We start from the raw sequence: 11,614 nt of genomic DNA on the forward strand, positions 1-11,614 counted from the left end.
GAAAAAAGTCATCAAAAAGTCATGGTATAGTATGTTGAAAAAGTCATCAAAAAAGTAATCAAAAGTATCGCATGTTGAAAAAAGTCATAAAAAAGTCATAGTATAGCATGTTGAAAAAAGTCATAGTATAGTATGTTGAAAAATGTCATAGTATTGCATGTTGAAAAAGTCATTCATCATGGTATAGTATGTTGTCATCAAAAAGTCATAGTATAGTATGTCGAAAAAAAGTCATAGTAAAGCATGTTGAAAAAATTAAACAGTCATGGTATAGCATGTTGAAAAATCATTAAAAAGTCATAGTATAGTATGTCGAAAAAAAAGTCATAGTATAGCAAAAAAGTCATATGGTATAGTATGTGAAAAATGTCATGAAAAAGTCATAGTATAGTATGTTGAAAAACTTCATTAAAAAGTGGTATAGTATGTTGAAAAAAGTCATCAAAAAGTCATAGTATAGCATGTTGAAAAAAGTCATAGTATAGTATGTTGAAAAAAGTCATAGTATAGTATGTTGAAAAATGTCATAGTATAGTATGTTTAAAAATGTCATAGTATAGTATGTTGAAAAAAGTCATAGTATAGCATGTTGAAAAAAGTCATAGTATAGCATAGCTGAAAAAATCATTAAAAAGTCAAAGTATAGCATGTTGAAAAAGTCATTAAAAGTCATAGTATAGTATGTTGAAAAAAAGTCATAAAAAAGTCATAGTATAGTATGTCGAAAAAAGTCATAAAAAAGTCATAGTATAGTATGTTGAAAAAAGTCATAGTATAGCATGTTGAAGAAAGTCATTAAACAGTCATGGTATAGTATGTTGAAAAAAGTCATCAAAAAGTCATAGTATAGTATGTCGAAAAAAGTCAAAGCATAGCATGTTGAAAGTCATAGTATAGTATGTCGAAAAAAGTCATAAAAAAGTCATAGTATAGTATGTTGAAAAAAGTCATCAAAAAGTCATAGTATAGTATGTCGAAAAAAGTCATAAAAAAGTCATAGTATAGTATGTTGAAAAAAGTCATAGTATAGTATGTTGAAAAAAGTCATTAAACAGTCATGGTATAGTATGTTGAAAAAAGTCATCAAAAAGTCATAGTATAGTATGTCGAAAAAAGTCATAAAAAAGTCATAGTATAGTATGTCGAAAAAAGTCATAAAAAAGTCATAGTATAGTATGTTGAAAAAAGTCATAGTATAGCATGTTGAAGAAAGTCATTAAACAGTCATGGTATAGTATGTTGAAAAAAGTCATCAAAAAGTCATAGTATAGTATGTCGAAAAAAGTCATAGTATAGCATGTCGAAAAAAGTCATTAAAAAGTCATAGTATAGTATGTTGAAAAAAGTCATCAAAAAGTCATAGTATAGTATGTTGAAAAAAGTCATAAAAAAGTCATAGTATAGTATGTCGAAAAAGTCAAAAAAAGTCATAGTATAGTATGTCGAAAAAAAGTCATAGTATAGCATGTTGAAAAAAGTCATTAAACAGTCATGAGTATAGTATGTTGAAAAAATCATCAAAAAGTCATAGTATAGTATGTGGAAAAAAGTCATAAAAAAGTCACTTAATATAGTATACATTTTACTGATCTATGACGATGCACTTTCAGAAATAAGATCAAATCAAATGAAAGAGGGTAATATATTCACCAAGGCTATCTTGGTGATATAAAAGCTTATATTCAACAAGGCACCATTTGATAACTACCAGAACACCTCAAAAACATCCAAAGTGCTTGGCACAAACAGTTTTTTCATGACTATAATCAAAGAAATTTCCTCAATGGTCCCCGATGGGATTCAACACAAACACCACGCTGCTGGACCCGCTGGAGGTATGGGAGGCACGGGAGAACCAGAACCAGGACTCACGCTTAGCTGTCAGACTCCTGCAGTAAAATTTGCAGTTTTCTTCATGTACTCTGGTGCTCGGAGACACTACCACTTTTACCACAGGGGCTGCCAAAATACAAACAAAATGAGAGTTCCTTGTTGTAACCATCAAGTACAACCAGCTCTTCATTAGATTTAAATATTCCTGCCCGATCTTTGCCTCTGCTCCCTCCACCTCCGTCTAAGGTGTGGCCCGTCACAGTGAAGCCCATCGGTCTGGGCTGCTCCAAGTCCCTGGCTGGGGAGAGCCGTCTCTGCCTCACAGCTACGTCTCTCATCTTGGTCAGAGTGCCGCCGCATGCTGTGATTTGCCGTCGGTTACAATACCTTTGCTGAGTGTTAGGCGCTTTGGTCACTTGGATGGTTCGTTCTACTTGGAGCTCGGCAGGTCGGCACCGAACGGTCCGGGAGAGGTCTGGATGGAAGCAGGAGACCAAGGTAATTAAGAAGTAAAAGATGTGCTAATTTCATTAATTTGTGTCTTACCATAGGACCATGACGCCTCTTATTTTGTCTGCTCTGTACAGGAAACCCAGCGGTTGCCCAGCACATTCATGAGTCTGTTCGTGACACAGTTAGGGCGCTGCGAGCTCTCCCTGACTTCAGCCGGTCACCGACCTCCAACAACAATCAGCTTCAAACCCTTCAGGCTTTAAAACGCTGCAGACCCAAATACAGAGACAGGATGATGAACGTGAGACCACCTGGTTCTCGTCTGGCCCTGCACCTCAGAAACCCTGAAATGAATACAAGTCCAACTAAATGTTACCTCGAGCCCAACAAACCACACAAAACAGAGCCAGAGTCCACTCCGAGCTCCTCCTCACATCTCGGCCTGCTCGGATCCCAGCAGAGCTCCACGTCTGAGACTGGCAGCTACATGGACATGAAGATGGACCAACATATCCCTGTGAACAAAGGGGGGAAAATGACAGCAGAAGAGCTGCCATGGCGACAGTGGACCACTGCAGTGATGCAGCCTGCGGGACGGAGAGCCGGGAGCCAGGTGAGGAGCAGGGTCTGGGTTACATGATGATGTCGTCACATGGAAGCCAAAGTTCAGCTGTACTGCCTCAGGACGACTATGTGACCATTGCAAGCCCACAGAAAGACAACAGAGCAGCCTACTCTTCATCCTCCTCTTCCCTTCAGACATCATTCAACAGGTAAGATTAACTCAATCCACTCGATGCAAACTCAACACTTCCTGTGTGTTTACCTGTTGAATTCAGTATAATGTCCGTTTCCATCAGTACACTAAGAATCCTGTAAGGATCCACTTTTCCGATGTTAAGCTAACATGCATGTAACGCAAGCGTTTCCTCCAGAACTGAGTGATTAAAGTCTTGCAGCCTTCCTTTTTATGGGGAGGCTTTTAATGTGATAAAATAAACATAAGGAAATGTCCAGATCAGTTGACAGTAGCTTAACATCAGAGTGTGGCAGAGAAGAAACGATTGAAAATAATTACAAAGTACAAAAACATTTCTGTTAAGAGAAACCAAGAGCAGACCTGTAATGCTGTACTAATGGAATTAATGCTGTAAATATGTACATTATACTAAATTTACCATGTGAACTGTTGTTGTTGGCTACTGGTGATTCCACCTGCTCAATGTCTTTTTACCTGCTGTTATTTGAAAACCAAAATGTCACAATTTACGGTAGTTGTTCAGTATTTTTAGCATTAAACGTAGATTCATCCTGTTACTACTTCTACTACTACTCTCTAGTAGCTTTGAAGAGTCGCTTGTACATATTAATGTGGTGATTGTATTGCAATACTCAACTAAGGACTCACTTAAGTAGTTTTTCTGTTAGTAGGTCTCCACTGTTAAATATTTCACACTGTACAGCGTAAAGCTGTTGGAGGACAATCTGTTATCTTGGGTTTTATAAATAAACTGACTTGACAAGCTGCCTTTATAGCTCTGATCAACTGCAGACGCTCTATGATGAAAATGTATGAAATATTGTGACAGGAAAGGTTAGGACATGCTAAATGCAGGAAAACTATTCTTGTAAAGGAAAATATCAAAAGTAAACCCTTTCCAACACAAGTTGAGACACTTTTTGATACACTATGAATGCTAACCTCAGAATTTACTAAGAAGTTATGTAGAATGTATTTTTTGCGACAACTTGTGATATAAAACTTTGTCTTTCTTTTTTTTAGCTCCACCTCTGAGAGCTACTCTCCTCTGCCCCCGTCACATCTTCAGACCCATGAGCTCAGTCAGCCGCACTGGCTGGTGACCTCAGTCCAACAGTCAGAAACAGAAGCTGACCAATCACAGATGAGAATCAGCTGCTCCGGCCGACCACAGGACGATGCAAGCCAGGAGCAGACGTCCGCCAAGCACAGACGAGTAGAGCAGACCAGGGCCTCTTCGTCTCCTGTGAGGAGTGTTTATTGGTCTAGCATGATGACTCCATTTGTCACAAGCGGTCCAGACCATACCAGGCCGGTCCAGGCTAGTCCAAACTCTGGCAAAGGCCGGTCTAGCCGAGCCGCATCAGACAAATCTGTCAGAAGATACCGGCTGTCTTTGTGTCTGCCTTCCTGTCTGCAAGCTGAGGACAGATGCTGAGTTGTTGTAATAATTAATTGTTTTGTTGAGATCAATAATCTGAACAGAAGCTACTTATTTATTCAGGTGACGTTATAGTTACAGGCCACGAAAAGTAAAAATTATGAAAGAATGATTGATGTGTTCATTCCACTGGGGCTTTAAAGTCTTAGATTACAGAATATGTTTGAAAAAAATAAAGTTGTCTCTGACACATTTAATCTGTTATTTTGTTTGTAAATGTTCTCAGTGTTTGGTTTCAGTTTTCCCCTGTTTTGTCTATTTTCTTTTTTTTTTTTTCTCTTGGTGTGGATTAAATGAGGCACTTCAAGATGCTTCACTGTTATATGAAAGAATTTAAAAGAATAAAGTCACATGAATGCACATGTTTCTTAAGCTCTTTATTGATCGGTAGCCGAGGTGACGGGTATTTGAGTGCAGTCAGAATGTCAGGAGATAATAAACAAAGATTGTGGAATTTAATTAATTAGCTCCAAGCCCACAACTCAAAACAACACTAGGTTAACTTTTCAGGTCTACTGTGTTCCTCAGTGTTTCCCTGAATTCATCTCTGCAGGTAATTTATTAGGTTACTTATAATATTAGAACTCGTTAATATTTTTCCTTGTGGGCAGATATAAATAATATATGAAAGTGAAGAGTTTTTTTAGTGTGCCAAAGACTGAAAATCAAACGATTTTCAGAATAAAATCACAACTATTCAATAAGAAATATTACCGGTGTGACAACATATTTAGTGATTGATTATTTGTAGATTATTGGCTGATATATTTAATTATTTCACCACTGTATCCGTCAGGAACATAGTTGGAAACAGGTGATGTGTGTGTTATTTCTTCTTGAGGAAATTTATAGACTACAATTATTGTCAGTAGCCTGTTTTTTTATTATCTCTTATGAATGTGTGTCAATGGGACACAAAGTCTGACCATCATCACTATGATTGTAGACAGATTTCTGATCCCAATGTCACCTTCAGGAACAGAAATGGCTAATTTAGTGTTTCCTCAAAACACAACAATCATACAATAGTAATTGTATTAAACAAAAAACGTCAACCGTCGCCATTCATTTCAAAACAAATTTTATTTTATTGTTATAAAGTGTAACTGAAGTTGAAGCTGTAATTTGTTGGTTACTTGATTAACAAATATTTACCCCTCTAAATGCTTTCAATGCCTTTTATGACGTGTATCTTTTAACCTTACTTTACTAGCCCAAATCTTTCCATAAGTCTGGTTAGTGCGTACATATTATTGTTTTTAATTTAGGTAAAAAGATATTTCTAATTTCTTTTTAATAAAGAAATTATTCAATAAACAGGTTGAAAAACTTGACTGAAAAAACAACGAAATTAAAATGTATCAGTGATAATACCCACATTTCATTAATAGTTGTTTATATTTTAAATGAATGCAAATATAAATTCTGATGACTATTTATTTTCTGTTTCATCTTATAGAGTTGACTGGTGTTTACACGGTCCATGGTGGAGTCTTCAGGTCGGTGAAGAAGAGGAACGTCACACAGACCAACTGAAAGAACGTCTTCTCCGTGCTGAAGCTCTGAGGTAGGATACTTCTTCTCAATATTATCTGCTGCCTTGTGTTTAATGTTGTTGAATATCAAAAGCAAACATTTTAAATTCAGTGGGCTCTTTAGCTTTGTTATGAACGTCTTAAAAACTCATGAAATTATAAATGATGGTCTGTAATAGACATGGACATTGAAGCTGACTTCTCAACCTGTTTAAGGGGCTCATTTGTCTTCTTTGTTGGTTCTCAGTCTGTTTAAAACCAGGAGGATCTGTCACTGAAGCAGGATAGTCTTAGTATAGTTTAGTAAATGTGTGTCTCTGTTTTTTGTTCAGACTGCTGAATGAACAAAGACGCATGAAGGGCCAGGAGAAGAAGAGAACGATAACGCCTGGAACAAACATTTGGTAATTATCAAGTATATTATTATTATTAGTTTTGGTAGTTGTTGAAGTGGTAGCAGTCAAATTATAATTATTGTTCTATTAGTAGTTATTGTTAGTGTTGTACTAGTATTCCTGAAAAATGTTGTAAAAGTTATAGTTACTTAGAAAAAATTCACAATATGTCATAAAAATAAAAAAGTCATAGTGTGTCGAAAATAGTGACAATACTAGTATAGTATGTTGAAAAAATTAAAAATGTCATAGTATAGTATGTGGGAAAAAATATGAAAAAAAGGCATAGTATGAAAAAGTGGGGGAAAAAAGTCAAAATACGTATAGTATGTCGATAAAGTCATAGTATAGTATGTTGAAAAAAGTCTACATAAAGTCATAGTATAGTATGTCGAAAAAAAGTCAAAATATAGAATGTCGATAAAGTCATAGTATAGTATGTTGAAAAATGTCTAAATAATGTCATAGTATAGTATGTTGAAAAAAAGTCATACCATAGCATGTCGAAAAGTTGAAAAAAAGTCATAGTATAGTATGTCAAAAAGTTGAAAAAAAGTCAGTATAGTATGTCGAAAAAAAGTCAAAATATAGTATGTCAATAAATTCATAGTATAGTATGTTGAAAAAAGTCTAAATAAAGTCATAGTATAATATGTCGAAAAAAAGTGAAAAAAAGTCAAAATATAGTATGTCGATAAATTCATAGTATAGTATGTCAAAAAGTTGAAAAAAAGTCATAGTATAGTATGTCGAAAATAAGTGAAAAAAAGTCATAGTATAGTATGTCATAAAAAAGTGAAAAAAAGTCAAAATATAGAATGTCGATAAAGTCATAGTATAGTATGTTGAAAAAAGTCTAAATAAAGTCATAGTATAGTATGTTGAAAAAAAGTCATACCATAGCATGTCGAAAAGTTGAAAAAAAGTGATAGTATAGTATGTTTGAAAAAAGTGAAAAAAAGTCAAAATATAGTATGTCGATAAATTCATAGTATAGTATGTTGAAAAAAGTCTAAATAAAGTCATAGTATAGTATGTTGTAAATTCTTTCTAAGTCCAAAGTCATAGTATAGTATGTTGAAAATAGTATGTCAAAAAGTTAAAAAAAGTGATAGAATAGTATGTCGAAAAAAAGTGAAAAAAAGTCAAAATATAGTATGTCGATAAATTCATAGTATAGTATGTTGAAAAAAGTCTAAATAATGTCATAGTATATTATGTTGAAAAAAGTCATAAATAATGTCAAAAAGTTGAAAAAAAGTCATAGTATAGTATGTCTGAAAAAAAAAAGTGAAAAAAGTCAAAATATAGTATGTCGATAAAGTCATAGTATAGTATGTTGAAAAAAGTCTAAATAATGTCATAGTATAGTGTGTTGAAAAAAGTGGTAAATAATGTCATACCATAGCATGTGAAAAAAAGTTAAAAAAAGTCATAAAATGTCAAAAAGTTGAAAAAAAAAGTCATACCATAGCATGTCGAAAAGTTGAAAAAAAGTCATAGTATAGTATGTCGAAAAAAAGTGAAAAAAAGTCAAAATATAGAATGTCGATAAAGTCATAGTATAGTATGTTGAAAAAAGTCTAAATAAAGTCATAGTATAGTATGTTGAAAAAGTCATAATATATGTAAAAAGTTAAAAAAAGTCATAGTATAGTATGTTGAAAAAAAGTCATACCATAGCGAGTAAATTCTTAGTATAGTATGTTGAAAAAAAGTCTAAATAAAGTATGTTGAAAAAAAGTCATAGTATAGTATGTCATAAAAAAGTTGAAAAAAAGTCAAAATATAGAATGTGATAAAGTCATAGTATAGTATGTTGAAAAAGTCTAAAAAAGTCTTAGTATAGTATGTTAGTATGTCAAAAAGTTGAAAAAAAGTCATAGTATAGTATGTCGAAAAAAAGTCAAAATATAGTATGTCGATAAAGTCATAGTATAGTATGTTGAAAAAGTCTAAATAAAGTCATAGTATAGTATAAATGAAGTTGTATAAAAAAAAGTCATACCATAGTATGTCAAAACATGTAGTATAGTAAAAAAGTGAAAAAAAGTCATAGTATAGTATGTCATAAAAAAGTGAAAAAAAGTCATAAATATGTAGAATGTCGATAAAGTCATAGTATAGTATGTTGAAAAAAGTCTAAATAAAGTCATAGTATAGTATGTTGAAAAAAGTCATACCATAGCATGTCAAAAAGTTGAAAAAAAGTCATAGTATAGTATGTTGAAAAAAGTCAAAATATAGTATGTCGAAAAGTCATAGTATAGTATGTTGAAAAAAGTCTAAATAAAGTCATAGTATAGTATGTTGAAAAAAGTCTAAATGAAGTCATAGTATAGTATGTTGAAAAAAAGTCATACCATAACATGTCAAAAAAAAGTGAAAAAAGTCATAGTATAGTATGTGAAAAAAAGTGAAAAAAAGTCAAAATATAGTATGTCGATAAAGTCATAGTATAGTATGTTGAAAAAAGTCTAAATAAAGTCATAGTATAGTATGTTGAAAAAAAGTCATACCATAGATGTCGAAAAAAGTCTAAAAAAGTTGAAAAAAAAGTCATAGTATAGTATGTCAAAAAGTTGAAAAAAAGTCATAGTATAGTATGTCAAAAAAAGTGAAAAAAAAGTCAAAATATAGTATGTCGATAAAGTCATAGTATAGTATGTTGAAAAAAGTCTAAATAAAGTCATAGTATAGTATGTTTGAAAAAAAGTCATAGTATAGCATGTTGAAAAAAAGTCATAGTATAGTATGTAAAAAAGATGAAAAAAAGTCATAGTATAGTATGTCGAAAAAAAGTGAAAAAAAGTCTGATAAAGTCATAGTATAGTATGTTGAAAAAAGTCTAAATAAAGTCATAGTATAGTATGTTTGAAAAAAAGTCATAGGATAGTATGTTAAAAAGTTGAAAAAAAGTCATAGTATAGTATGTCAAAAAGTTGAAAAAAAGTCATAGTATAGTAAAAAGTTGAAAAAGTCATAGTATAATGAAAAAAAGTCTAAATAGTATAGTATGTTTGAAAAAAAGTCATAGTATAGTATGTTTGAAAAAAAGTCATAGGATAGTATGTCGAAAAAAAGTGAAAAAAAGTCATAGATAAAGTCATAGTATAGTATGTTGAAAAAAGTCTAAATAAAGTCATAGTATAGTATGTTTAAAAAAAAGTCATACCATAGCATGTCAAAAAGTTGAAAAAAAGTCATAGTATAGTATGTCAAAAAAAAGTGAAAAAAAGTCAAAATATTGTATGTCGATAAAGTTATAGTATAGTATGTTGAAAAAAGTCTAAATAATGTCATAGTATAGTATGTTGAAAAAAAGTCATACCATAGCATGTCGAAAAGTTGAAAAAAAGTCATAGTATAGTATGTTGAAAAAAAAGTCAAAATATAGTATGTCGATAAAGTCATAGTATAGTATGTTCAAAAAAGTCTAAAAAAGTCATAGTATAGTATGAAAAGTTGAAAAAAAGTCATAGTATAGTATGTTGAAAAAAAGTTCAAAAATAGTATGTCGAAAAGTCATAGTATAGTATGTTGAAAAAAGTCTAAATAATGTCATAGTATAGCTTGTCGAAAAGTTGAAAAAAAGTCAGTATAGTATGTCGATCTCCCATTTTGGGGCGTTTCTAGCCATCCCTTAAGAGATGCATTTCATGTTGTTGAACACTAGGGGGCGCAGTTCTTAAACAAACTTCTATGCAATAGGGACATAAAACAAAACTGTGTGGAAACGAGGTTTCAGACGTCATTCAGTGTGATTTAACGTTAAGAATGTCAGAATACCTGAAGCTGACATCACAGCCCATTTAAGGAGCGCATTTGTGTTCTTTGTTGGTTCTCAGAGTGAAGACACAAGGTGTTGGACGAGGAGCAGCAGACTGGATGGAGACGAGGACATCAAGGTGAGGAGGACTTGAAAAACAAAATGCCATCTGAAAACAGATGTAAAACATGCTTTTCATATACGAACGATTGTCTGTCTGTAATGTGTGTTTTTGTGTCTCCATCCTCCAGAGAAAGTTGGAGGAGCAGCTGGAGAAACAGAGGGAGGCTCATCAGAAGCTGCTCAGCCGCCTCCGAGACCAAGTAAGTAATCAGCAGTAAATCAATGTATTCATATTTATCTGGTATTTTAGCCTTTTTTAATTCATAGTAGATTGTGTAGAATGAAACCAGGGGACACACATAGTATTTGTCAAAATCACTTGACCACCTTGACATGAATGTTTTATTTATTTATTTTTATTTTATTTTATTATTTGTTATCTTGTAGCCATATTAATGGACTGACAGACAGTGAAGATCTCCATTTAATTATTGGGAGTTATTTTGTGACCTAAAGGGCCCTAAATGTAAGTAACTATTAAAACATTAAAAAAATGTATAGTATATCTTATACATCTATCTAATAATGTCAAAGTCATAAATAATTGTCATTCTCTTTAAAAAAGTAATCCATGTCACCGTCACACCCGTCCCATTGTGATGACATCATCAGTGTATGACCCAATATACCTACCTGTGTTTTCTTTAAAAGGTTTTGATCCATCTTGTATGAAATCTGATGCAAACACTCTTTATAAATCCAGATCTGTCACTGAAGAAGGAGAGTCTTAATATATTAACTAAATGTGTGTCTCTGTTTTTTCTTCAGACTGCTGAATGAACAAAGACACATGAAGGGCCTGGAGGAGACGAGAACGGGAGCGCATGGAACAAACATTTGGTAATTATCAAGTTGATTATTATTATTAGTAGTTGTTGAAGTCATTATTGTTGTAGTAGTAGTAGTTATTGCTGTTGTAGTAGTACTCCTAAAAATAGTCAAACAAATCTTGTAGTATATATAAATAGTATGTCATAAAAAAATCGTAATTGTGATGCAAATTCTAATGTTGTCCTTTTTTTCTTTTCTCCTCAGATGAGGGCAGAGTTTCCACACCTGACCTGAAGAAGAAGAAGAAGACGCCGACGGAGTTCCTTTTCTTCTTCATCCTCCTCTTCTTCCACCCTGCGGTTACTCTGACAGTCTAAAAGAATGAGGGGGGGTGGTTCAAATTTTTTTTATTTTTGTGTGCAGCTAAATTTTTAATAAAAAAAAAATAGCATAACCCTTTCCGCTTCTTTGCATTTATTTGTCATAACCCTCTCCGTTTATTTCTCTGGAGACCGGGGAGGAGACTCACTGCTC

General features: G+C 32.9%; 1 protein-coding gene and 1 long non-coding RNA gene across 2 annotated transcripts; both read left to right on the plus strand.

Annotated features, from left to right (window-relative positions):
- The first annotated feature begins 2,818 nt into the window (after positions 1–2,818).
- LOC129090444 (uncharacterized) lies at positions 2,819–4,713 on the plus strand. The gene is made up of 2 exons (XM_054598096.1): positions 2,819–3,059; positions 4,070–4,713. The coding sequence occupies exons 1-2, from the start codon at positions 2,842–2,844 to the stop codon at positions 4,482–4,484; spliced, it is 633 nt and encodes a 210-aa protein (XP_054454071.1). The 5' UTR covers positions 2,819–2,841; the 3' UTR covers positions 4,485–4,713.
- Positions 4,714–5,960: 1,247 nt separating this feature from the next.
- Positions 5,961–10,325, plus strand: LOC129090607 (uncharacterized). Its single transcript, XR_008531198.1, has 3 exons — positions 5,961–6,054; positions 6,355–6,426; positions 10,266–10,325. It is a non-coding gene; the product is annotated as an uncharacterized LOC129090607 (long non-coding RNA).
- Positions 10,326–11,614: the final 1,289 nt, after the last annotated feature.

Source organism: Anoplopoma fimbria, chromosome 4, assembly GCF_027596085.1.
Source record: "Anoplopoma fimbria isolate UVic2021 breed Golden Eagle Sablefish chromosome 4, Afim_UVic_2022, whole genome shotgun sequence".
Lineage (NCBI taxonomy): Eukaryota > Metazoa > Chordata > Actinopteri > Perciformes > Anoplopomatidae > Anoplopoma > Anoplopoma fimbria.